Raw genomic sequence first — 24,965 nt, 5'->3', positions numbered from 1 at the left:
TCCTCATCGCTCGAGGCCATCTCCAGTAGGACCTCCTGCCATCGAGTCTCAAGGGCCTGTGCTCGCTTCAAGGCAATGGCTGCCGATCGCTTGTCCCCCTTGTTCATCCGACTAGTCGCGTACGTCTTGGCCTGCTGAACATACAACCATAGCTCCTCCGCGCTGTCCATCTTGAGCAGCTGAGGCAGGGGAGTTGAAATTGGAAGCAGCTTGGGCTTGCTGCTCTTGGTCTTGACCTTAGGCATTGGCGCAACCGGTGTTTCATCCACCTCCTCCTTGGGTTCTTCCCTGGGCTCCTCCCTGGATTTCTCGTTGGTTTTCTCTTTGGGTTCTTCCTTAGGTTTCTCCTTGAGCTCCTCCTCTGGTTCCTCCTTATTGGCTTCTATCTGTTTTGACACAGTTTCCATGGCTGTCGAGGCCTCTTTGATGGTGTCTGGAGCAGGCGTTGAAGGCTCGCTGAGCGTGATGGGCAGCGATAGCAGTTGAGTGCTCAACGTCAAGTCTTCGTTGGACCGAACTTGGCCAGGAGACTGCAGCAATGTTGATAAATGCCGATCTTGATCGAGATCAGTAAACGAAAATGCGTTGGAGGCGCGATAAATCGATGGTGTCTCCTTGCGCTTGGGATTCCACCAGCGCTTTCTGGTGGACGGAGTAGCGACAAGTTGCGAGGGCGCCTCGGACTCTCCAGATCTGGAGGACTGGAAAGAAGGGCGAGGGGCAATCGAAGCGTCATCCAATAAAGTAGTGCTCATGCTCAATGGACGACTGTCTCTAAGGGTCGAGTTCAGATCTAAGGTGGTGCTGGTGCGCGACTTGAGGTTGTCGGAGCGTCCGATACCAAAAATGCTCGAGCGGTTGGCCTTGAGCGATCCCAGTGGATAAAGATTGTCCTCCTGGGTAGGCTTCAGCTCTTTGACTTTCTTGGCCTTCTTAACCTTCTCCTTCTTGAGACCCTTGTCCGCGAGAACCTTCTCAAAAGACTCCAGCTGGTTAACCCATGAGTCCCAGTTTTCGAGCGCCGCTTCCTCGTTTCCTTCCAGAGTGTAGTCCATGATTTCTTCCACAGGCTACATAGCATGAAAAATTAAAGAAAAAAGAAAAAGGAAAATGAATTAGCATACAAGTACGATGGCAGCAAAATAGAATGTACTGATGCGAAGTCAGCATATCGATTAGCTACTTACCAGGACGAAGCCGATGACCTCGCGGTCTTCATCGACCTCGACTCTCTCCATCAGCGGCCCTTCCACGTCCTCCTGGTACTCGTATGGGACATATTCATCGCTGTCCCTCTTCTTCTCCTTCTCCTTTGGTCGCACTGCCAGAGCAACCGCCATTTCAGCGGCCTTGCGATCAGCGCTTTTTTGCTCAACCGTCTTGGGATCGACTGCCTTAACATCAGCTAGCTTCCTGTCAGCGCTTTGAGAGCTCTGGTGGGTCTGTTGACTGTGCATGGACTTGTCGTCGTCATTGGTCACGGTTCGGATCAAAGTCGAGCCCTCCTCTGGCTGTTCAGTCTCCTTCGAATCCTTGTTCTTCTTGCTTTTGAAAATGCTAAAGTGCCGTGATTTGATACGCTTCTGAGTGTCAGACACAATGGACTTGGCATCCTGACTCGTCGGCGAAGCACCTGCTTCAGCCACAACGTCTTCGGTCTGCAAGTCTGGGAGCTCAGTGTCGAATTGTGGAGATGCATCGTTGGCCAACTGCTGCTGTTCGTTGACTGTAGTTTCAGATGTATTCACGGCCGATGCATCCTGAACCGAAGACGGATCCTGAACATTGGGGGCAATCGGAGTTACTGAAGTTGCTGGCATCTCTGAATCCTCTTCCGCTTGAGCTGGAGGTTGCGGTCGAAGTTGCGCTTGAGGCGGCTGATGCTGCTGCTCTGAGGTTTGAGGATCGACCTTAGTCAAGGAGGCGATGTTATTGTTGTCCTTTAGCTTGTCCTTACTGGGTTTGTGAAAGCTCCCGCCACCAAACATAGCCTCGTCCATAAGCTTGGCGACGTTGCCGAGTCGGTCGGAGTCCTTTTCTTTCTCCATCTCCTTGTCCGTGTCCTTTTCCTTGTCCTTCTTCTTCTTGCCAAACCACGTACGCTTCGATTTCGACTTCTCCAGCTTGGGCTCGTCCTTATCATCCGCCCCAATTTCATGCGTAGATTCAATGAAGGCACTGGTGAACGTCCTTGCAGGAGGGCGTACCTTGGGCTCCTCAGAAACAACGGCCGCCCCTCCTCTTCCTTCGAAACCTCCTCTTCTGTTTCCTTCGCAGATATTTCTTCTTCAAACATCTCCTCTGCATCCACAAATTGCTCTAACGGAGATGAGGGGTCCTCAGCTTGGTATTGCTGTTGGAAAGAGGAACCGGGAACATTATGGTAGTCATCCTCGTCCTCCATATCATCCGTGTAGTTCGAGATATAAGCATGCTCGTTAGCAAGAGGGCTGGAATCCTGATCCTGGGAATCGTGCTGAGCTGAGAGTCCAGGAGGATCTGGCTGCGAATAATTGAAATTCGGCGTGAAACTCTGCTCCTGAGAATATGATGAGGCGCTGTGGTTCAAAGGCTTGCGAGACATAGATTGCGGTTCTTCTTGGGATATCGCTGACTTCGGGCCCGCCTTTCCAGAATCCTAGTAAGATAGTAAGAAGGTACAAAAAACGTTAGTACAACAGTCCCAACAAGCAACTGAGCTTCTTCATAGCATAAAATCGTTTCATATGCGCCTTACCATGCCCTCGAACGCTTGGGCGCGACCCTTAGTGTCCGCGATGTAGAAAGGATCGATATCCTCGTCCTCGTTATCGTAGTACTGATCTTGGTCCTCATCGTCGAAACTATCCTCAGGGCCGTCCTCTACATACCAATCCGCCTGGTTCCGTTGTGGGTAAACATCCGCATGATTTACAGAATCCACTAAATATTGCATCGACTGCTGCATCTGCTCTTGTTCAGTGTTCAATGGCAATACCGGAACGATCTGCGCGCTCTCTTGCTGTAGATTGAAGGCTGTCGAAGTCTCATTGTTTGAAAAGGACTTTGATTTCTTTTTTCCAAACGGCCTCCACTTGGACGACTTGCTGGACACATCTTGATTCTTTTTCGAATCACTCTCCTGTTTTTTTCCGGAACCTTGACTCTGTACAGGAGGATGACTCATGAATATTGGCGATACTACTGGTGTCGGACTGGGTGTCCTTGGTGGGTCCACATAGGACGTGGAATATGCATCATTGCCCCCGACGCCACGTCCGTCATATGGAAGGTGCCCATTGTTGTCAGTAGGGTTGTAATTCCCAGAATAATCCTGAGCATGAAGAAACTGACCGAGCTCAGGAGGCTGAGGAGCTGAGGGCTGTGTTTTGGAGCGTTTCTTGCTGAACAGTCGAAAGCTCTTTTCTGGCTGGCTCTGGGGCTCGGGCTGCTGGAGCTCTGGCTGCTGGAACTCTAGCTGCTGGAACTCGGGCTGCTGGATCTGCGGCTGTTGTGCCTGCCGGAACTGATACGGTTGCTGCAGCTGGGAATGTGGCGGTGGGGGCTGGTACTGATAGCGTTGCTGCTGCGGCTGGTTGTACATTGGAGGCTGATATGGATATTGCTGTGATTCATCGCCATAGCCAGCACCTCGGTTGCTGGAAACAGAGTAATGATGACCGTAACCGCCGTCATGGCTCTCACTGGTTGCTGGGGAGTGCGAGGCTGATGGTGTCGGTGGGATCCCACCATTCCTATTCAATGCAGACTCTTTGAGCTGTGAGACTCTGTCGAGATAGATTGCTTGCTATATGTGCATATGTTTGTATGTTTGTATGTTTGTATGTGGTCAGTGTCCATCGTTTTGGTGGCAAACCCAAATCCAGTCATTTGGAGGGTCGTGCCTGAGCAAATGCACCAGTGAATCAGGGCAGGTTTCTGACTGGAGCATTGCGGTTTCAGCCTCACGCTTAGTTTTTTAGAATGCAGATTTCGCTCTCTCTCTATCTTTCGAATGCCTTACTGGCTTACTTACAATAGCAAGCATCGATTGTTTCTTCTTTTCACTGGAACACATGGGAATGACGCGTCCGAGGTCATTAGCTGCTTGAGCATACAGATTCGCTGCGAGGGTGGTCTCCTGGAGTTCGTCCAACTGGACTGCTTGCTGTGCCTTCACCAGGGCAGCATCAAAGATACTCCTCCAGTTGCCGTCCGACCAGAGCTCCTGTTCTCGGTCCCGACCCGACCGTGAGCGGCCCACTGGACTGGCGCGCGATGACGAAGAGAACGAAGCCCGAGGGGGATCATAGATTGCTCCTCCTGGATAGACTAGTTGCCCTGCTGCGTTGACGTTGAGCTGCCCTGACTGCGACGAATACGAGGAGTGTGGCGAGGGATTGGGACTGTTCTGGCCGTGGCCGTAACCATAACCGTGGTTGGCGCTGTTGGAATAGCCGAGCTGCGGTGGTGGAGGTGGTGGTCCAGAGGGTGGTGGGATATTACCAAGGGTCGCAGACCTCCTGTTCCTGGAAGAAGGTGCAGGTGTCATGAGATATTAGTTTCCTGTTCCCTCTTCTTGGGAATCAGACTCGGGAGACGAAAGCGAGAATGAGGTTTGACAAGGAATGAGGTTGATGAGGAAGAGTGAGGCGGGAGGATGGTCGAGAGAGGTGAGAAGAGTATGAGTTGAAGGGGGTAGGAGGGCGGTGGGGAAGGAGGAAGGGAGGAGGAGGAGGGGGCGAAGGGCGAGGAGAAGGAGGTAGTGGTTTACTTTGCGGTGTGCGTCTGTGGGGAAGGGAAAAGAAACAAAGACGTAACGGAGGGATAGCAGCAGCAACAGCAGCAGCAACTACAACAAACAAAGCAGTACGACGTTCTTTTGCTCTGCTGCAGAGGACGAAGAGAATCGACAAAGGGGAGTAATGATAATGCCTTTTCCTCTTATTGTTTGGCATGTTGAGCAGCTCTCTTTTTTACTCCTTCACACTTCTGGCGGCCCACTTGGCTCTCCTTCCATTTGTATTGCCAGTTGTATACTAGAGCTAATGCAGTTATTTGTAGAGACAACCTTATAATGCTTTTCTTCTTTCTCAAGTGCCCTTCAGCACTCAGCGCCCAGTCTGGCTCTCACTTTTTCTTTTTTCTCTGCATACCTGCTTGTAATACAATCAGTTGACATGGTGCCGATTTGGTTTTCAACAGGTACCCTGCGAGCCGGAACAGACAGGAAACCCTACGTAGAGCCCCACATGAAAATAAATAGTGATACTGCATGAACAGTGGGCACCTGAATCGCAACAGCGGTCTCTTATGTCCCGATTGCCAACTTTTCACTTTTCCGCTTCGATATTCATTCTTCTGTCTGGCCCAAGTGCCGTCTCTTCATGTGTGATTTGTTTGTGCACCGTGTGTTGCAAAAGCGCTTGTGTTTGTGGACTATGTGCCTGTGTGCGACAATTGCGTAAAGGCATTCCAAAGAATCAAAATCCTTCGCCGTACTCGTCTGCTCACAAACACCTTGCAATAAATATTTTACCCAGCCTGTGCAACGTTATCAGCCTTACTCTATCCACCGCCAGCATTAACATGGTTGTTGTCAGTAGGCTATTTGGCGAAACACAGTCTACATTTTCCACCTGAATTTGTGTATCGCATTGTCATTGTAGTGCCACAGTGTTCGTTTTAAGCTGCAAACGACCATTGGCCCAAGGCGTCCCTTTTCTTGTGCTCGCAAAACATAGCCATACTATATGGCATCTGAGACGTATGATCATGTCTTTCGAACACGTACGGTCGTCAGCTGGGTCTGTGCACTATTTGCTGCTGAGCGCCTCCGACGAGGGACCCAAACCAGCTCCTACTTACTAAGTAAGCAAGCTCCAGCTTTTGCTTAGCAGTGGACGGACTAAAGGTACTTGGCTTCTGACTGTCGTTCATCCATCTTGTTTCCCCGCGCACCTAAATCCCACATAAAGGCTATTTGGCTGCGCGTTGTCACTCAGTCTCTTCACCGCAGCATTAGATTGGCTATGCCTCAAACGAGCACTCCTACGACTTTAGTGCTCTAAGCATGAACAACCGCCTCGCAACTGATCACAACGACATGTATGATGCGCCGATAATGGCTCCAAACCCGCCAAAGAGAGTGCCGAAAATGTAGCACCGCTACCCAAATGTCGTTGATTGATTCCTTTCAAGCTTTTAAATTCTTGCCTGAATCCTGGCATGAATCAAACCGACTATGTATCGCACTCATTCTTATCTCTCAGCTCCTTCCCTTTGCAACCATTGAGTAGCCGCACTTCTGCAAGGTAATGATATTTAACAACCTCCGCTTCGTGGCGACACCCATCGATACACTCAAGAATAATTTCCATTTTTTAAAGGCAAAAATCGCGAACTACTATTGAGGACCTCCTGTGATAACTGTAGCAAGCTCGTGGAGACAAGCGACTTCCAACTACGAAATGTAGTACTGGGAGCGGAATCAGAGAACGCGAAACATAGTAACCACTCCAAACTCGCATTGTTACAAAAACACTCGATACGGCTGCAGCTGGAGGACAAGGGCACAGATATGACTCCTAAAAGGTCATGTTCGACAGAAAATAAATCGAGCTATCGCTAAGGTACCGGAGCCAGCCTTTCGATTTACCGGTAGAAAAATATCCAGCTGCCGTATTTGGGATCAGACTCGGGCTGTGCGCAATCAAGTCGTGGATCCTTTGATGCTTTCATCGGGACTAGCTCCGAATTTTCGAAGAAGCTTGGTCCACACCAAGCGGGATCAATGGTTTCTTGAGAAGATGACGGACAGCGTGATAATTACGGTCAAGGATGACATTATTCTCGCCCAGAGAATTCGCAGGGGTGGCATCATAACAACTTCAGTGGATCGAGCTTGGCGTCTCAGCTGGGAAAACCGGCACAGCGCGTCAGAGGCGTTCTCAACAAAAGTTCCGAAGACAATCAGTGTAAGTGAATAAATGTCAGTCGCTCACTCATTAGAGTAAGCGACTTCCTGAGAAGAACTTTGATATGGTTAGTCTGCCATGCAAGCGCAAAGAATTTATTCGTGCTTACAAACCGCATTATGCTAGGTCAGCGTGCGCCCATTTGGTCGCTTTCTTATCAAAAATGCTGCGCGCATGTGTACTTTTACTATGCTCCGTATATGATTGGATGGACAACGTGATCCACACCGAAACTCATGCTTAGCCCGCACTTCATATACCGTATCAAAGATCCACGAATTGGACAATCCCAACAAAAAGAACCAGTTTGAACAAAAGGTTCGGGGACAGCACCAGCCATATGTACCCAAGTGTTGTCTCCGACCCAGCACACTAGGCCGATTCGCCAGGACGGCAGCATTTGTCCTAAGCCTTTCCACGTCTGTTCCTGGTGTTCTTGAGGGCGGCAATCGTTTCTCTTGAGAGCCCAAGACCTGGTAGGGCTTAGTCTTTGGCACGGTTTTAGTCCATTAGTTGGCTGTTACCAGCTATCACTCTCCTATTGCTACCCGTTGGCGAAGCGTTTCGTCGCTTTGCACCTTCCTCATTCACGTCTTCATTCCTCACTCCATTCTTCATCAACCCTCCCTTCTCGCGACTCTCATTCGTTTTGCTTTCGCAATGGTCTTTTTTATTCGCGCCATTAAAAAATCACACTTTTCTCTGAAGGCCTCCGCCCAAAAACAAGAGCAGCTGTCACGTCCATCGCAGCCCAAAAGAGCTCAAGTCCACAAGCACACCCCTCTCCTAGAGATCCCCGAAATTCTAGAGAGCATCATCTCCTTTCTTGACTCGAGCACTCGTAAGAATACACGCCTCGTCTGCAAGCAATGGTACGCCGTCAGTCGTCCGTTCTTCTGTATCCACACCGTCTGGCAAGAGAATCCTGTGCCTCAAGAACAACATTACGTCTTACAATGTCTCGCCAACATTGACGCTCTGGCCTATACCGTGGAGTGGAGGGATTACGATGATACGCCCAACGTTCGCATCGCCTGGAATCGCTTGCGAGACCAGGTGCAGTGTGGAAAGGCCATCCAGTTGCGAACGCTGGAGCTCAATGGGCCCGTTAACGCGTACGAAAGGATCCAGCCTCTGCTTCCGTTCATGGTCTCCTTGTCAACGTTGAAGCTACAATTTGTCAACCCTGAGGACTACACCATCGCCATGTTTCTGAAAGGTTGTCCTCAGCTACGGAAGCTGTCTATTCATTCGAGACCTCCTTTGCGCGCTGTACGAACTCCGGTGGTGCAAGCTGGAGATCTCGGAGAGTCATATGGATTACGATCTTTGGAATTGATCCTGACCTGCATCGCACAAGACGCTTTGGTGTTAGTTGTGGCTAGTTGTCCCAACCTTCGCAGCCTCGTATTGACCAAGATTACGGAGCCACAACTACCGCCAAATGACAGCGGCACATCCACACGCCCTTTGCAAAGAGTTCGGGTCGATAATAGGACGCTGCTTGCGCACATCGCCGGCTTGTGCCCGAGACTGCATCACCTGCATTATTCTGCGACTCAGGGCCACCGCGACATGATTGCGTCGTTAACAAATTTTCGCAACCTCGACTCACTTGGAGTGTCAGCTCAGACAGTCTGTTTACAGACGGTTTCCATCATTCGGAACTACTCCAATTCGCTCACGTCCCTCACGATCGAGGGGGTAGCCGCAAACCCAGTAGAGCTGTCCCAGTCCCTTCACCGGTACTTGTGCGCATCCCCTCAACTGAAACATCTGGACGCGCCTGACATAGGATTCAACGACCGTCTGCTAAATCTTGGGAACAACTATAGTAACCTTGACTCCGAGCAAATTTGGGCCTGTCGAAACTTATTATCGCTAAGGATTTCATTCGACTTTGCCCTAGGCGAACCCAACGGCAGCATAAGCGGGTGCTCGCGAGTTCTCTATGGCTATATCTCTCAGGTTTGCCCGCAGCTCGAGAACTTGAGTATCTTCCGACACTACATCGACTGTTCAATCGACGGCGGACTTTGTCTGCTGGGGGAGCTGGAGGGATTAAAGATGTTAGAGATCAAAACGACGTCGCTGGAGGCCTTGCATTTATGGGATTTCAGTTGGATGAACAATGAGCCGACAATAATCCAGAGGATCATGAACAGGATGTCCTCAAATGATTCGAGGCTGCAGAGAAGTCTTCGGTCACGGTATGAATGGCTTGGGTATGATGATTGTAGAGCCATGGATAAGAGCAAACTGCAGAAGTTGGGGCTCCTGGTTAGAGCGGATTTCTCAGCGAAACCACGGCATCATCGACGCAGCAGCTCCGGTAGCTCTAGTAGCAGCAGTCATGGTGGAAGGGATGGAAGCAAAGTATCAGCAATGAATAGTCGTATCCGTTGGCCATTACTGGAGCGCTTTGTAATTTCTCAGCGTACGGACAGGCGCGGTCAAGCCCAAACGGTCCAAGACTATCTCAGGAAGATGCGACCAGGGGTTGAATGCATTGTCGAGTAGTTATGAGTGTCTCTTGCCAATAAATGTCGTTCAGAGCATTATACCATAGAATATCCCTCATTTCATATTTCATCCTTCTAGAGTTGCCAACGAGCTAACTTTTTGAATAGCGTCCAAAGGAATGTCGTACCAATCCTAAAAGCGCAACCATTCTGACTGGGATTCTACATTATACAAGCATGCGTACGCTCCATGCACACATAATCCTAAGTGAACGAAATATCCGCGCCATCATTGCCATATTTGCCATCCTCATTAAATAATTCCTGTAGGTATTTTGCCGCCAATAGTGTATCTTTACTTTATTCAACAATACCGTATCCAGCCAATGCATCAATGATCAATGCGTTGACTCTGCTGGTCATATGCTCTTTAAAGCTCGGCGATCTGAACATTGACCTTGCCGACATACGCGCCACTCAAGAAATTGGCATATACCTCTCCAATCGTCTCGACTCCCTGGTTCAGCACGGTCTCCTTATACTTGATCTCCCCACTTGCGACCAAGGGCGTCACCTCCTCATAAAACTTGCCCAGGTTCTCATACTGACCAAAGACCACATAGCCTTCGTAACGCAGCTGCTTGAACACAATCTGGGCCAAGTTCTTGGGCCCATAGGGCTCCTTGTTCTGATGGGCCGCCAGAATACCGACGGCAAGAATGCGGCCGCGTTGGTTGAGGAGATCGAGCGCAATCTCGACGGTGTCATCACCGACCAGATCATAGTAGATGTCGAGGCCGGCTTTGCCAACGGCCTCGGTCAAGGCGACACGCTTGTCTAGGGTTTTGTAATTGAAAGCGGCATCGAATCCAAGTTCGTTCTTGAGGAAGGCGACTTTTTCGTCCGTACCCGCCGAACCGATGACACGGAGACCCTTGCGCTTGGCAAGCTGACCGGCAAGCTGGCCTAGAGTTCTGGTAAAAAAAAAAGAAGAAGAGATAGAGAGATGAGTTCACCGTACTTTAGATCCAAAGGGTTGCGCTGAAATAAACATCCTCTCCGAAGAGCTCATACCCTGCAGCACTGGAGATGTAAATAGTTTCTCCTTTCTTGAGATTTCCAATCGAGTTGAGCGAGTCCCATACGGTAAATCCAGGCGCACCTAGGACGCCATTGTAGGCCGATAGCGGGATCTTGGGATCGACAATGTCACCCAAAGCTTGAACCTCACTCAGGTAATAAGGGTCGCGAATATGGGTGTACTGCTCCCAGTGCGAGGGTGAGCTGACCTTTGCACCCACAGGGAACGCTGGGTTCTTGGAGTCGATCACTTGGGCGATACAGAATCCGAGCACTGGTGATTCAGTTGCGCCTTCGGGGAACTCGTATCGGATGTCTGGATCAAAACAATAAACGGCGAATGGTGAACTAGGGATTAATGGATAAGCAGGGATCTGGTCATCATGGCATAGTCAGGTAAAGTCATACAAGGATCTAAAGAGAAAACCAGGTTCTGGACCAAGATCTCGTTCTCCTTGAGAACAGGCGCAGGTTCGGTGATGGTGACAGATCGGAAGTGGCTCTTGTTGGGTGCGATGCCCTCGGGGATCTTGGAGATCAGGACACGGGTGTTGGAGATAACCTTGTTGTCGTGGGTCATGGTGAATATGTTTTTGCTGGTTTGAGTTGGTTTCTATTGTTTGCTGGGTAGTTGTGCTTGAGTTGAAAGACTTGAAGATGAGGAGAGCTAAGGGAGGATCGTCCGTTCCTTTTTATACGCGATTGTTCGGTAAAGGTCTAGGATAGATCTTGTAATCTTCAATACCTATGGCAACTGAAGACTTGGAGAACTAAGAGCTTGCAAGCTCGCACACCATTACCCTTCTGATTGCAGCAAGGGCGGCGCGCTGCTGCGTTGTTTGTTCTGCTTGGCTTGGTTTGATAGCTGTGGCCCCAATGGCGTTGCGCCCGTCTGAGCTCTGATCAGGACCGGACGCGTCATTTTTGTTCTTTTCCTCTGCCAAGAGCAGTGGGCGTCCTGTCCTTATTACAAATCAATGGATGCACGGTTGCTTGCATGAAGAATTGTATCATGTACAAAACTTACCGAGTATACGACCATTACACAAAACAAAATACACACTAAACACGCCACGCTGCTGTCTTTCGACTCTTTTTCCATCCTACCTCGCCTCATCTCCGTGTTGAAAGATGACGCTATGGTGAAAAATAGCCAAGGCGTGAAGTGTTTTGCCAAGACAAAGAATACGCATTCATGGTCATACTTGCCCAGTACAATGGAATCGATCTACGATCGAGTGCTTAAACCTTAAATGGCTGTGAAACCAGTATGCAGCATACACGCGTGCACCGAGTGGACCGATCGATCTGGCTGGTCTTTTGGCGGTAACCTTATAAATGTGCAAATTGATCTGGATGGTGATAATGATGGTATCTTTTGCGCGAATGAGCAGGAATAAGTATAATGCAAATGTACTGAGCTATTTAGTTGTATGCGATTGTTTATTGTGCACCCTAATCCACACGTTAATAACCTCTATGATTACACATTCCTCCTTCCATGCCTTCCATCCTATGCTCATGTTCTATGATCTTCCATCTTAGACTCCTTTTGCGCAAGCTGTGAAGAATTTGCGGGGGTTGCCGGCCGATGCGATAAATTTGTTCAGGAACAGGGATTCTGATGCAGCTATCATGACCATAAAAGAACCAAATACATGATTAGTGGTTCCGTTCCTTAAAGGTAGCTCGATCGCCGCTCGATCGTAGATCATAATTATGTTTGAGCCTGGACAGATCGTCACTCACCATCGTAAAAGATATTGCCCTTTCTGTAATAGTCAAAGACTCCCTTGGCCTCTGTCCTCGTGTAGTTCGGTACGTCCATCCTAGCCAGTCCCTCGGTCCAGGGCATGATCGTCGGCGAAAGCTTCTTATAGGGTGAGACCTCCTTAATGCCCAGCGCAATTTCAAGGAGCTCGCTCTTGTTAGCCAGAAGAGTATCGCTTATGGCGGCGACAATAGCACCGTGCTCGAACGAGCTCTTTCCTGAAATGTAGTTCAAGAACAGCTTGGGCAACTTCAAGTGCTCAGGGTCGAGCTCCTCACCATCCTGGCTCAAGTATTGTGTGGAGCGGAAGAAAGCGTTAACCTCGTCCACTGCAATCAGAGTAGGAATCCTATAGAAAATATGAGTATAGTATGTGCCAGAATTAGTCTATAGAATTTCAAAAGACATATGCATCTCCACACGGCAATAGGGCATGATTTCAGAAATAAACATTTAAGCAAAACATACTCCTTCTGGGCACTCATCTCCTTCATGAACACCTCCATGATATCCTGAGCAGCGAACTGGTCCTTGACACCAGTTTCGAGAAGAGCTGATAATGTCGTTCCCTTCTCAATCTCGTGACGACCAACCCTGACCTTCTCAGAGGTGACGATCTTGCTCAGCACAGACTTGTTGACACTGTTAATCTGGCCAACGAGATTAGAAGCAAGCAAGGGCTGGACGAAAGAGGTTGAGTTGGCCGCCTTACTGTATGCGAAAGAGCTGTTCATCCAAGTACTAGCTATAGCACGTGAAAGAAATATACGACAAGGTGTCGATCAGTTACTGCGACAAATAAAAATCATCCATGGCATCCCATCCCGTTAAGCACTCAGCGTCGTACCCTTGGGGACATAAACGACGACCCATCCAGCCGAGAGACAGTGGCTGACAGTTTGAAGCAACAATGCACTCTTTCCTGATCCTGAATCCCCAGTAAGAACAATCCTGCTCTGGGACGAAGGGGTCTTCATAGCCTTATCGACTCTCTCAAGCAAAGCGACAGTCGGTTCACGGACAACCAATGCCGCAGGCTTGATCAGAGCAAACTAGAAAGTTGTAATTCGACAAAAGAAAAGGTTAGATTGCCGATTTCTGACTTTGTTCCTGACGCTTGTTCAAGGCTGACTATCTCTCGCTCGTCCATTGCAGTACCTGTTCGCTCAATAGAGTAGGATATGAGGTCTGGCTCAATGCTGGGAGAACCGCCGAGGGAAAGCCGAGAACTTGACCGATGTGCTCCTTGGTGGCAGTTGACTGTAATATATTATTCATATAGCATTAGGCTTGAACATGCATGATATTACGGTATCTCGATCTGATCTGCACGGACTCTACAGAAGCATATCTGACTTACGGGAAGGAATTCATCGACCTTGACAGGTGTCGCGGGCTTATAGTACTTCTCGTTCAAGCGTCCGGCTCCTCCGATTGCGCCCTAGATATGCATGAACAATAGGTTGTCGTCCGGATCAGAGATTCCATCCCGAGTTAGTTTTATTTCCGATGTATGATATCAAATGTGTCGCCCTGGTTACATCCGTTGCTATTCCATGATGTGCCTGAATTACCTCATTTTTACCCTCATCGTCGACCTTCTTCCTGCGGAAGGAATTGGCCTGCCCCTTGGCGCGGACAGGCGCAGAGGCTATATCGACCGGATCAGATCAGAAAAGGACCATCGTAAGTATAATTTCATTGATATATCTCACGCCGCCGTTTCTTGCAGCGGTACTTGAGTGTCAACGGTACCCTTCTTGGCCTTTCCACCTGCCATAACGACGGTTGAAGCAGTGACATAGTTGGCGTACTGAGCAGGCACGGCAGCCCTTACACGCGCGGCAAGGGTCTGCTGAGTCCTGGACAACAGCGGAGTCGAGGTTAATAATCTGTGTGCCATGACTAAGTATTGACCGGTAGACGGAGTGGAGCAATAATGGATGTAATGAAAGTGGACGGCTTGGCGAATTCGAATAAGAAGGAGTCGGTCGTGGAGTGTTCTTTCGTGAGTGTCCACCTTTTCAGGGCAGGTCAAGACAGCAGGTTCAAGCTCGAGCTCGTCCGAGAAATTGTTTACAGTGAGGGGAGGAAGTGACTGCTCCGAATCCCAATTGTAGATGGAGGCAGCGGTAGGAAGTACGATAAGAGCAGATACGGATGACGTTTGCTTTGTTTGGGTCTGTGTGGTCGTTCCGTATCCTATGTCGTCCGTGCTAGAGTGCTGTACTGCCCGCCCTGAAATAATATTCTTTTCCCCTCTCTCTCCTCTCTCCCCACTCTCCATCACTTTCATCTCATCGCTCGCTCCCACCATGGCCCTTCGACTTTTGACCAAGAGCTCCTCGGGTATGACACACATCATCGAACTCCATCGCACATCCCCAGGTCATCCTTCATATCGACACGCACACACAGCCGACACACCTCCAATACGCTTCATCCCATCACCCACAAGCACACATTCGCAGCGACCGGGTTGATTCGGTTCTTTCGATTCTGATCTATTCTGCACTTGCATTCAAACACACTACACCATCAATTTCCTCGGATCTCTTCTCCTTTCTCTAAATTTCCCTACCTCATCGGCACTTTTTCTCACCTCCGTCAATCCATTCTGATCCATAACCGCGACAAACGCCCACTCGAATCTATGTCGCCTCTTTCGCGCTTCGACTAATGCATCTCGCCCCGATCCTTTTCCTTCCCACGAAATAGTCGCCGCCGTGCGCCCCATGCTCGCTGCCCAGCGCTCCACCGCTTCTGTTGCGTACGTATTGCTTGATCCCGGTTAATGAGATCGGCTAACTTCGCGTTGAGTCGCTATGGATTGTGACGTCAAATAGACCCTAATCGGTTCCTCTTTTCTCCCTGATCAATACAGCATCCGTCACATGGCGACCTCCACCGAAGGTTAGCATCACGACCGTTGCGTTGATCTTGAACCTCGTCACGCTACTACAGGAATCCGCGCAAGGACTATCGATTCGACGATGCATATTATAATTTTTAGGACAGGACTTGCCAGGAATATATTTGGAGCAGTTGAAATAATCGACATTAGTCACCATAGCCTGGATATCTTTCAACGCGTCGCAAATGCCAATAGCATGGATGCTACAGCTACACCAGCCAGACGGATCAATTGACCAGGAAAAATCACTCTGAGCATGGAAAACTGACCTTCTAGCTTCATTTATGCGTTGTTGTCAACAGAGAAGCAGGTATCTCCCGAGAACAAGGCTCAGAGCATTATCGACTCGCTTCCCGGCAACTCTTTGCTCTCCAAGACTGCCTATGTCACCGCCCTCACCGGCGCTGCTACCTACTTGATCTCCAAGGAGATCTATGTCTTCAACGAGGAGTCCTTGGTCCTCTTTGCCTTCGCTGCCACCTTTGGCGGTATCGTCAAGGCTGCTCGTGAGCCCTTCAACGAGTGGGCTGATGGCCACATCAACAAGATCCGCAGTGTTCTTCAGAAGGCCCGCGTTGACCACAAGCTCGCTGTCGAGGAGCGCATTGACCAGGTCGGCCAGATGAAGGACGTCGTTGATGTCACCAAGGCCCTCTACGCCCTCTCCAAGGAGACCGCCCAGCTCGAGGCTGAGGCCTTTGAGCTCAAGCAGAAGACCGCCTTCACCAGCGAGGTTAAGTCTGTCCTCGACTCCTGGGTCCGCTACGAGACCTCTGTTCGCGAGCGCGAGCAGAGCAAGTTGGCTGCTTACATGATCGAGAAGATCAAGGCCGATCTCCAGGACCCCAAGCTCCAGTCCAAGATTTTGGACGAGTCCATCAGCCAGGTCGAGAAGATCGCCTCCTCTGCCAAGGCCTAAATATGATCTTCTGTCATATTTTTTGTCCCAGTCTTCCCTTATGTGCATGACGAGATGAAACTTGAAGGATGTACCTACGCTTCTTTCTCGTTTCTTTTTCTTCTCCCCCATCGCACGTCTTCCCTCCTCTTTTACTATCATAAAAACACTCTCCTCCATCTCAGTTGTTCAAATCCTTTATTTTTAACGAAAATTAAAAATACCTTTAGAAGCATTCTTCATACTGCCTTGATTGATGTTTACAAGGCGAAATCGGACGGAGTGTTCACTTCGTCAAAAGCATGATTGTTAGAAGGTATGGCGGGCATAGGCAGCAAAAGCCCAAGATGCTTTATTAATGAGCAGGCGTTTCTATGACCTCGCCTTCTTCTTCCCCGACAGCCGGCGCTGTCTCTGCTTTAGATTTCATGGCCTCAGCATGAGTACCATCTCCTGCAGTTCTCGATTTCTACCCACGTTTATACACGAAAGTGTGAAGAGAACAGGCGTCAGCACACAGCATAAAAAAGAAAGAAAAAGAACATGCAAAGAGATTTCATTTTTACAAGTATTATTCACCTTTGCTGGATGTCCGTGCTCATCCTCAGCTCCTGAATCAGCGCTGGCAGTACCGCCTCTGGTATGCTTTCCATTTTGCTGTGAGCTCCTTGGGGGCGCCAAGGGCGAATGGTCGAGTCCACTAGTGCTCCGTCGATGATGATCATCGCTTGAGTGGTGGCTACTGTGGTGGTGATGATGACTACTGCTGTGGTGTTTGCTATAGCTACTGCTGCTACTCGGTGCATGCCTCTTGCGATCTGACGATGAGCGCTTGCTATAGTAATCAGCATCGTCCTCCAAAATTGAGCCGTCTTCTTCGTCACTGTCGTGGTTCTTGGCGATCCTCTCCTACAGCGACAAAGGAATGAATGCACGCGAGTATCAGTACATTGAACATAGGCAACGATATAGCCTTGTAAATCCAATGACGGTTGTCTTGAGAGACATCTTGGTACCTTGAGTCGCTCAATGTACCGGTCGAAAACCTCTTTCCGCTTGTCGTCCGTTTCAAGAGAAGCGAACTCGGGCGTTAACTCTGCTTTCGCTTTGACATCGTCCCATTTCGATTCAACAGTGACCGGTGGGCTCAAGGACTTGAGCATAAATCTGAAGGACTCTGCCTTCTTGCGCGCCAACCTTTCCTGACGTCGCTTCTCTTCCTTGGCATGATGAACTGCTTTGCCCAAAAGCTGCTCAAAAATCAGCTTAAGATCCTCAGCCGGCACATGGACGGCCTTCTCCTGCTTTGTGATTGCTGCGCAAAATTCGTCTAATGTCGTCTCCGGTTGAACCTCGTAGTCAATGCTCTATTTATCGAAAGCCAAGAGCCTCAGTAACATGCGCCTCCATGCGTAGATTGAACACGAAAAAATATTGTATATCATACCTTCATTAGATCCTGAATCATCTTGCGGTCCTGGTACAATTTCTCATCCAGATCCTCAATCATATCCCAAAACAGTTCCATGGGAGTCGAGCCAGGCTGCCCGAGCATGTCTTGGTACCGTGAATCGTCCTTGATCTGCGGGTGAATCTGCATCCAGCAGGTTTTGGCATTCAACTGCCCTTTACTCCTTAACTCTACCAGCAGCTCCTTGTGTGCCTCGCGCCGCTTTCGCTCCGTTCGCTTGCGTAATACGCGTTCGCGAGCACGCTTCTGATCATAATCCTTCTCCAATTGCTTAATATGGTCCTCAAAAATCGTAAGCTGCTCCATCTTGTGCAACACTTGTATCGTCTCAGACTCTTTGTACTCCTTCTTCTCCTGCAGCAGCTCTCTCGCCTCGGACCAACGCGTCGTCAACGTGATCTCATCCATGGACTGCAACAGTGCTGTGAGGGCAGCAGTACCGAACTTTCGTCTCTGCCGTGCATCCTCTCTCTCCTGTCGGATCAATTCTCCCACGTAGCTATCAAAAATCGACTGCCGATAATGATCACCCTCGATGGACTTAAAAGCTGGCTCCTCTGCAAAAAGTCTCGAGATCGTTGTGTATCGGCTCGCATGCGTGACCTTGTCGCTACTCTTGAGCAGATCCAAGAAGTCTTGTTTTTGTTTTTGTTGACGTGCCTTCTCCTCCAGCTTCTCCTGGATACGACGATCGTCCACGTACTCCTGGAAGGCAGTCTTTCGCTCCGCTGTAGTTTTGAGTGCCCGATACATAGGGTTGGTGACCACTGCACGCATTGTTTGCTCCCAGGTCCACGTTGAGGTAACTCCCTATTTGTTTTTGAGGTGAGCTCGTAATAAGTTTTCAGACGCTCCCATACTGTATACTTGTGAGTCAGATCGACCATGCAACTTACAGTTTCCTTCAGCATATTCTTGAATGCATCCTCAGCTTGCTCTTTAGTCGAGAATTCAGGTATCTCATCCATGTTCCTGTCACGACCACGACCACTACCGCCCTCGGATGGAACAAACGACTGCTGGAAGCGTGGTGGCCGGGCTCCCTGTTGATGTGCGAAAGGTGGCCTTGCTCCCGGATTCTGTGGGGTTAAAAATGGCGGACCATTGCTACGCATGGGATCTGATCCGGGGTGATCTCTCGTTAGGATAGGTGCGATTTGTTGTTGTGGTGGAAGCTGCGGGTTGTGATGAAGTTGAGAGGAGGCTGGTTGCGTTCCTGGTGGGATGGCCTGATGTCGCAGGGGCGAGGGCGTCGAAACCACGGAGGACGAGGTTGGTGTCTGGGGTTTGACTGGCGGTTGTACTGGTGCTGCTGTCTCCTTCGCCTTTGTTTCTTCTTTCAGCTGATCCAGCAAGGCCTTGTATTCCTCCGGCACGGTCCAGACGGTTTCTTTGGTGGCTGCATTATGATAATATTTTTTTCCTTCGGGAGTTGTATATTCTTTCCAGGGACTTGCCTCCAGAGCCAGCTAACATATTGAACAGTTGTAATTGTAATACCTGAATTATTAGCCTACCAGTTCACTGAATAGTGTATAGTGCAAAATGCGCAGGAGCTCATGATGTTTGTTGTTGCGACGTACCTCCTTGGGCGTCTTGAGCTCATCAGGCTTCTGCCAAACAGTCTGCTTTGTCACAGGGTGGTAGTAGTATTTGCGTCCATCCTGATGCGTGTACTCGACCCACGGGCTTTTTGGTTGCGAATCGGCCATGATTCCTGGACAACAATCGTTGAGGGAGGTGCTGGATGGTTGATGCCGTGTTCTTTGGCCTGATCTGCTTTCTTTCCTTTTCTTCAGTTTTCCTAGTAAAGTCACGTGCAACAACCAACATTTGAACATCGCCACGGTATCTTTCTCGTTCTTTCTCCACCGAACTTTTACCCAAGAAATGCCTCGGTATCCATCGCAGGAATTGATTCATGGGATAGCACGGGAGTGCCATGACCAGTTCAATAGACTGCCAAAGCACGGAAAACCATCCAGAAAGAGCAATGGCCAGGCAGAATGGACTATACTTGCGGGAATAGTTCTTGCCACTCCTACCGCACCGGCTTTGAGCAAGATCTCAGATATCAATGGCGGCACATGTCTGGACAACACAGATGAGCCAGATGAATCCTGGGAGGTCGAATGTATATCACTGGCGTAATTAACACTTGCAGTTGTACTCAAGGAGCGCCATAATGCCGCATGATCCTGGGGAACAGATCAACGGAATTGACGCACAAAGATCTTTATGAAATAACTATAGTACGGGAAGTAGATGTTTGCCTCAGGGCAAGCTGAGTCCTCGGGGTGATTTAGTAAATGATTGTCATGCGGAAGTTCTAGCACGTCGAGGATTCAACAAGTACGTGTAGATGAAACCTTCGTTCCTTGATATCTCCTACTATTATCGGCGGTATCGCTAATCTCGATGCCATCTTCTCTGACATTAGGTGGTGCCTCTCGGAAATGCAAGCCTGTATTAGTTATCCCGAAAACATGGCCAACAGATTTCGATACCTTGGGAATCAGGATACTCCATTAAACAAAGGACCTCTTTTCCAGCTCGCGGATCCGAGGACCCAGTTTCATCTTTATGTCAGTCAAGCCCCCTGTATGTATAATAGCCAAGCATCATTTATTTGCGGAGCTCAACCTATCTCATCCTGAGGGATAAAGGTTCCATATTCGTGTTAATATATATGCTGACTGGCGTCTTTACTTTGTTCGATGTATGGACAGGTGGTGATGCTACAACATCCAGTCTCGCTCAGACCCAAACAGAGGAGTCCAGGAACGCGTTCATGAACGGCCAGCAAGCACGGGTTAAGACACAACAGGCACAGGCACCGCCAGCTGGAATCGAAGACAGGCAGGGGCATGATCAGGGTGCCCAGTCTTTACGAACGAAACGTCCACTTGATTCGACAGAGATTGAGGCTATAGATCTATCATCTCCTCCTCCTCCAAAACAAACAAAGCTGGATATGCCTTCAGTCGGGTCAACACAGTCTCAACAAACATGCCACCACGCCCTTGGATTTCGACGCGGGCGCATTGACTATGATTCCGTGGGCGTGCTGCGGACGAAACCAGGAAGAGTCGACTCTGAACCAACAGCATCCATGTCCTGCTCAGACAAGATTGCGCGCTGGAATGTCCTTGGACTGACTTCCGCATTGGTGGCGCCGTTTCTAGGGTCGATCTACCTACAGTCCGTCATTGCTCGTGAACTATTTGATGCTACTGCTCTGGACAGGGCACTAAACGAGAGAATTAAGAGCTGCGAGTGCACAGCCGGCCCAGCTGTATCTGATCCTGATAGCGGATCATATCATTTCCATCGGGTTCAAGTCTACCAGAGCCCCGCCTCGTTTGAATTTGGCAAGGAAGCGGTATCAGCACGAAGCGAAAAAGAAGGCATTACGGTCCCTCCCGTTGCCTGCTCCACAAGTACGTTGTTAAATGAATTCCTGAAGTTTGACAGCCCCTTGTTACTGTGTCTAAGTTGCTGAATCTGCTCAAATAGGTATTTCATGGATTGCTTCTGAACCATCGACTGCAGAAGTCCTTGTCAATGGGTGCAAAGCTGGGGCCTCGGCCAAGCAACCTTTGCAGCCAAAGTCCCGGAGTAGGGTCTGCAAAATCAACATGTTTAAAAGCAGCGCCGATCTTTGGAACTGCCTTCCAGAGTCAGCGTCAAGGCGAATGGAGAAACGCGACCTTGTTTGCAGTATGAGGGTATCTTTGAAGGCCGATAGTATTTCCTATGGCGAATGGAAGACTCTTGCCAAGGATCATGTTGCTAGCAAGGAGCGCCTATTCAGTAATATCTTTCGGCATTGGATTAGAAGCGATAAATCGCTGGAGCTGTTCAACATCAATGGTAATTCTCTAATAAAGCCGTGAGGCATATGCCAGCCGCGCCCTCATCAACATGAGCCATTATTGTTCTGACAGTTTGGTACAACAATCGTGCAGAAAATGACTTTATGTATGATTTATGATGACAAACGGAAACAAAGAAGAAAAAGGAGCGGGGATGATTTTCTCTACATGGCCTCATTAATGATTGTGAAAGCATTCTTAAAGACGTCGAGCATAGCCTTGCACTTTGCACGCTCCGCACACAGGTTGTCGTCCTCCTGGAGCAATTCATTGAACAGCTCTTCCTTGTACAGCGTTGCAACCAGGCGGTTCTGCACGGACTCACGCGAGTAATTGACAAGCAGGTGCATGACAGCCTTGGGAACCAAATCCTGGATCGATTTACGAGTGATGTTGAAGTACGATACGATCAAGGAGCCTAGAAAGAGATAAAAGGCATATCAGCAGCATGATGAATTAGTCAACTTGCTCCAGAGCATCGGGATGAAGAAACTAGCCGTTAACATGAAACTTACGGATGAGCTGGGTTTCCATGTCCTCACGCTCATTCAGGTTTAAAAACTCCTCTGTGTCCGTCATATGGTCCAGCTTCTTGTCAAAGTCAAGGGGCTCGCCATCGAGGACAGTCTTGGGCATAACCATTTCCTTTGCAACATTGTGGACGTTGCTCGATCGATGGACGTTCTCTTCCAGAACAGGGCGATCCATGCGCTGTTGGGGCCCGCCGAAGAAGTAGTTCAAGAAAGTGTCTTTGCCTCCCGCGTTCGCTCCCTGGGGCGATCCGTTCAAAGACGAGATCGAGCCGCTGTTGGGTCCACCATGCTGCGAAACGTGGCCCGATCTCTCGCGCTCCCGCTCACGGTCACCCCTTTCAGCAGCCTGGACGGTCAAGTTGTTCATAGCGCTGGTAACCGATTTTTCGCCATTCTCTTCCCGGGTGCTGGGCGAGTCGCCGCTGCTGCCAGTGAGGACCATGTTGACGGTGCTCAACCTCCTTGTCCGTTCAATCTCCTTCTTCTTCTTCTTCTGAGAAGCCCTCTCGAGCGCAGACATAGCCCCGCCACCACCAATGAAGTCAGGGTGATTGGTATTGATATACGAGCGCTGGATGCTGATCAAACTCTCAACATATTCCGAGGTAGGTCCCAAACGTTCGCGAAGAAGATCCGACACAACCTCGATCAACTTGGCGTGAAATCTAGGGAAACGTACGAGGTTCTAAAAAGATTGTAGCTATATTGGCATCAGATTGTCCAGGATAGATCTCAAACGCCATTTATAGATCAGAAAACATAGTGATATTAATTACCTTTCCGCCACAGTTATGGCAAATCTTGACCAGCTCTTCATACGCGAGCTCAACACATCTCAAACTTGGAGACTCGAGGAGCTTGATCTGGGGCTTGACCAAAAGATCGAATGCAATTTCTGGTACGAACAGAGAAGGACGGGGTCCTGTAGAGTTGCGAATCGCGGTGCGAATGTCCTGCACGGACAAGTTCTCGCATGGGTTCACAGAGTCGAGGGCAGCGCCAAAGACGTTATTGAAGATGTAATAAATTCTTGCGCCTCCGCACAACTCCTTTGTCGAAATGTCCGCAGAAGTTCCGTCAATGGCAGCAACAAAGTCGCTCGCAAATTTAGTTAGCAATTGCAGGATCAATGTGCCCTATATTAGAAAATAAAGCAACGGAGGTTAGGTGTCCGGTTCGCATTCAGTGTCAAAAAACGCGGGGGTGATCGATCAATAACGTAGCCTTACTCTGTGGGCCGTGCCGGTAAATGATGGATCTCCGTATGAGGTCAGTTCTTGCTGGGTCTGTCCAATCAATGAGTTCAGCTTGGCTTTGATATCTGGCAGTTTGTCACGAATGTGGTTCATCAAAATCTAGAGAGCATGAAGACGAGTGTGAGTGACGCCTTGTTGAGTTGTTCATCAAATCGCTATACTGATATGCTGATAGCATCATTATGATAGACATACCGTATTGAGCGTCTTAGCCAAAAAGGTTGTACCGCAGCGATGAGCAATTGCACGATAGGCTGGGTGATTTTGAAAGAACTCAGTTTCGCTCTTAAAGGCATCAGCCATGGGCTTGTTGTTCTGGATATCCGCCTGACTTCTATTGACGACGCCGATGAAACCCAGCTTAATGGGATACGCTCGTCCAGAGAGGATGTCGAGCGAGTTGGTTCCTGCATCCATGAGATCCAGCTTCGTCAAGACACCGATCGTGCGCTTTGCTTCAGGATCCACCTGACGCGCAAGCTTGAGACTGTCCGAGTTGGCAAGGTCGACATTGGCAGGTGACACAGCAAGAATGACACTAGAACACAAACATAAGACAGCAAGGAAACGTCAGTATTACTGTCGTCGCAATTCCATCATTGCCTCCAGACAAATATAGTAGGAGCATGGACAGTAAAAATTTGCATTCCTACACTCACCTGTTGGGCTTGAGAATGTAGTCTAGGATCAGATTGCGGGTCTGCTTCTCAATATCGGTGGGTTGGTCACCTAATTGATTGTCGAGTCGGAGACGAAATTTGGAAACAGAAACACCAATCAGGGAAAACGGAAAAGGAAATAAAATAGTAAACCGCCCAGCCGTAACTACCAAAGGCATAAGGGCAATCTATGCCCATGTTGATGAAGGCACATACCAACAGGAATCTAGCATGATTAGATTGATATGATGAAAGAGAACGCAATAAGTTGAGCAGAATGACTCTTAAAAGACACAGGGCTACACAGCCAAGCAGAGGAATATGATAATGCCGAGAACAAAAATTCGTACCTTCGTCACTCCTGGCAAGTCGACAAGGGTCAGGTTCAAGACGTTCTTGGAAAAGATCTTGAGGTGGATAGGCGTCCTTGAAATAGCCTTGTTCTGCCCAGCAACACGGGCTGTCTCGACTTCAATCTCCTTCCGGACCTCTTCAAAGTCGAAGAACTGCTTGTTGGGCAAATGCAGGAACTCTGCACGGTCAGGGGCATCGTTCAGTGTGCTTTCCGAGGAACCTGACGTAGGTGGCATATTTCTAATGTGCGTGTTGACAAGCTGCAGGACCAAAGGACGACGAGTGACAACGCCATTGCCTCTTGGCAAAAAGTCCTTCTGGACAATGGTCTCTAGGACAGACGATTTTCCAGACGACTGGGATCCGACAACGACAATCTGGGGCAAGTCGATCTGGTCGCTTCCGATGGTGTTGAAGACATCCTGAAGCTTGTTAACGAGCGGAATCAAGTCATTCATTTTGTTGAGTTATACAATCGAGTCGGGCCGTGAAAAGGGTTGAGTGCAAGAATCAAGCGATTGTACAAAAAGGGTCTGGTCCAGAGTAGATTCCTTGTGCCTGTGAGTCAGAAAAACGGTTGAGAGTGAGTTGAGGCTGTGTTGCAGACGTAGGAGAGAGAAAAGCAGCACCGACTGCAGGAAGGAGATTTCGCCCCGGTGATCCAAATTATAGAAAAAAATAAACACGCGCGTGGCATGCCATGGTCCAAAGCAAGTTTTACAGGGACCATATTAAT

General features: G+C 49.2%; 8 protein-coding genes across 8 annotated transcripts; 3 read left to right on the top strand and 5 right to left on the bottom strand.

Annotated features, from left to right (window-relative positions):
* Positions 1 to 32: 32 nt before the first annotated feature.
* Positions 33 to 4,899, bottom strand: BC939DRAFT_451171 (uncharacterized protein; the record flags this gene model as incomplete). Its single annotated transcript, XM_051555626.1, has 5 exons — positions 4,016 to 4,899; positions 2,738 to 3,787; positions 2,255 to 2,638; positions 1,188 to 2,213; positions 33 to 1,070 (listed from the first exon to the last, which is right to left on the bottom strand). Coding segments are annotated over exons 1-5 (4,014 nt in total), but the record flags the coding sequence as incomplete, so codon positions are not given.
* Positions 4,900 to 7,206: 2,307 nt separating this feature from the next.
* On the top strand, positions 7,207 to 9,513 carry BC939DRAFT_451169 (uncharacterized protein). Its single transcript, XM_051555625.1, has one exon. The coding sequence runs from the start codon at positions 7,617 to 7,619 to the stop codon at positions 9,474 to 9,476; it is 1,860 nt and encodes a 619-aa protein (XP_051412467.1). The 5' UTR covers positions 7,207 to 7,616; the 3' UTR covers positions 9,477 to 9,513.
* Positions 9,514 to 9,841: 328 nt separating this feature from the next.
* On the bottom strand, positions 9,842 to 11,219 carry BC939DRAFT_410911 (uncharacterized protein). Its single transcript, XM_051552929.1, has 3 exons — positions 10,907 to 11,219; positions 10,493 to 10,814; positions 9,842 to 10,392 (listed from the first exon to the last, which is right to left on the bottom strand). Exons 1-3 carry the CDS (start codon positions 11,076 to 11,078, stop codon positions 9,849 to 9,851), a joined length of 1,038 nt encoding a protein of 345 aa, XP_051412466.1. The 5' UTR covers positions 11,079 to 11,219; the 3' UTR covers positions 9,842 to 9,848.
* A 703-nt stretch (positions 11,220 to 11,922) lies between these two features.
* Positions 11,923 to 14,340, bottom strand: BC939DRAFT_451166 (mitochondrial ribosomal death-associated protein 3-domain-containing protein). The gene is made up of 8 exons (XM_051555624.1): positions 14,025 to 14,340; positions 13,844 to 13,920; positions 13,630 to 13,710; positions 13,428 to 13,529; positions 13,117 to 13,321; positions 12,738 to 13,014; positions 12,248 to 12,618; positions 11,923 to 12,128 (listed from the first exon to the last, which is right to left on the bottom strand). Exons 1-8 carry the CDS (start codon positions 14,170 to 14,172, stop codon positions 12,040 to 12,042), a joined length of 1,350 nt encoding a protein of 449 aa, XP_051412465.1. The 5' UTR covers positions 14,173 to 14,340; the 3' UTR covers positions 11,923 to 12,039.
* A 244-nt stretch (positions 14,341 to 14,584) lies between these two features.
* Positions 14,585 to 16,102, top strand: BC939DRAFT_484065 (uncharacterized protein; the record flags this gene model as incomplete). Its single annotated transcript, XM_051559233.1, has 3 exons — positions 14,585 to 14,618; positions 14,988 to 15,039; positions 15,460 to 16,102. The coding sequence occupies 3 exons, from the start codon at positions 14,585 to 14,587 to the stop codon at positions 16,100 to 16,102; spliced, it is 729 nt and encodes a 242-aa protein (XP_051412464.1).
* A 334-nt stretch (positions 16,103 to 16,436) lies between these two features.
* On the bottom strand, positions 16,437 to 19,264 carry BC939DRAFT_503074 (uncharacterized protein; the record flags this gene model as incomplete). The annotated part of the gene is made up of 6 exons (XM_051560361.1): positions 16,437 to 16,550; positions 16,661 to 16,990; positions 17,098 to 17,448; positions 17,529 to 18,362; positions 18,449 to 19,021; positions 19,136 to 19,264. The coding sequence occupies 6 exons, from the start codon at positions 19,262 to 19,264 to the stop codon at positions 16,437 to 16,439; spliced, it is 2,331 nt and encodes a 776-aa protein (XP_051412463.1).
* A 110-nt stretch (positions 19,265 to 19,374) lies between these two features.
* Positions 19,375 to 21,467, top strand: BC939DRAFT_451156 (adenosine deaminase/editase). Its single transcript, XM_051555623.1, has 5 exons — positions 19,375 to 19,699; positions 19,806 to 19,904; positions 19,993 to 20,153; positions 20,282 to 20,992; positions 21,069 to 21,467. Exons 1-5 carry the CDS (start codon positions 19,443 to 19,445, stop codon positions 21,446 to 21,448), a joined length of 1,608 nt encoding a protein of 535 aa, XP_051412462.1. The 5' UTR covers positions 19,375 to 19,442; the 3' UTR covers positions 21,449 to 21,467.
* A 124-nt stretch (positions 21,468 to 21,591) lies between these two features.
* BC939DRAFT_396908 (Dynamin central region-domain-containing protein) lies at positions 21,592 to 24,687 on the bottom strand (the record flags this gene model as incomplete). Its single annotated transcript, XM_051552320.1, has 9 exons — positions 21,592 to 21,845; positions 21,943 to 22,249; positions 22,313 to 22,645; positions 22,737 to 23,096; positions 23,190 to 23,315; positions 23,412 to 23,754; positions 23,876 to 23,945; positions 24,092 to 24,101; positions 24,226 to 24,687. The coding sequence occupies 9 exons, from the start codon at positions 24,685 to 24,687 to the stop codon at positions 21,592 to 21,594; spliced, it is 2,265 nt and encodes a 754-aa protein (XP_051412461.1).
* Between the last annotated feature and the right edge of the window lie 278 nt (positions 24,688 to 24,965).

The sequence above is a fragment of the Gamsiella multidivaricata genome (assembly GCF_025024155.1).
Source record: "Gamsiella multidivaricata strain RSA 2152 chromosome Unknown BC939scaffold_31, whole genome shotgun sequence".
In the NCBI taxonomy this organism is placed as follows: Eukaryota; Fungi; Mortierellomycota; class Mortierellomycetes; order Mortierellales; family Mortierellaceae; genus Gamsiella; species Gamsiella multidivaricata.
This window is presented reverse-complemented; position numbering and strand designations above follow the sequence as displayed.

Coding starts and splice junctions, on each gene's coding strand:
- BC939DRAFT_451169 (XM_051555625.1), top strand. CDS start 7,617: ATGGTCTTTTTTATTCGCGCCATTAAAAAATCACACTTTTCTCTGAAG.
- BC939DRAFT_410911 (XM_051552929.1), bottom strand. CDS start 11,078: ATGACCCACGACAACAAGGTTATCTCCAACACCCGTGTCCTGATCTCC. Junction 10,815..10,906: donor GGTTTTCTCTTTAGATCCTT/GTATGACTTTAC, acceptor GTTTTGATCCAG/ACATCCGATACGAGTTCCCC. Junction 10,393..10,492: donor TACATCTCCAGTGCTGCAGG/GTATGAGCTCTT, acceptor TTTTTTTACCAG/AACTCTAGGCCAGCTTGCCG.
- BC939DRAFT_451166 (XM_051555624.1), bottom strand. CDS start 14,172: ATGGCACACAGATTATTAACCTCGACTCCGCTGTTGTCCAGGACTCAG. Junction 13,921..14,024: donor AGGTGGAAAGGCCAAGAAGG/GTACCGTTGACA, acceptor CGGTCGATATAG/CCTCTGCGCCTGTCCGCGCC. Junction 13,530..13,629: donor AGGTCGATGAATTCCTTCCC/GTAAGTCAGATA, acceptor AATATATTACAG/TCAACTGCCACCAAGGAGCA.
- BC939DRAFT_451156 (XM_051555623.1), top strand. CDS start 19,443: ATGCCTCGGTATCCATCGCAGGAATTGATTCATGGGATAGCACGGGAG. Junction 19,905..19,992: donor GCACGTCGAGGATTCAACAA/GTACGTGTAGAT, acceptor CTCTGACATTAG/GTGGTGCCTCTCGGAAATGC. Junction 20,154..20,281: donor TTATGTCAGTCAAGCCCCCT/GTATGTATAATA, acceptor ATGTATGGACAG/GTGGTGATGCTACAACATCC.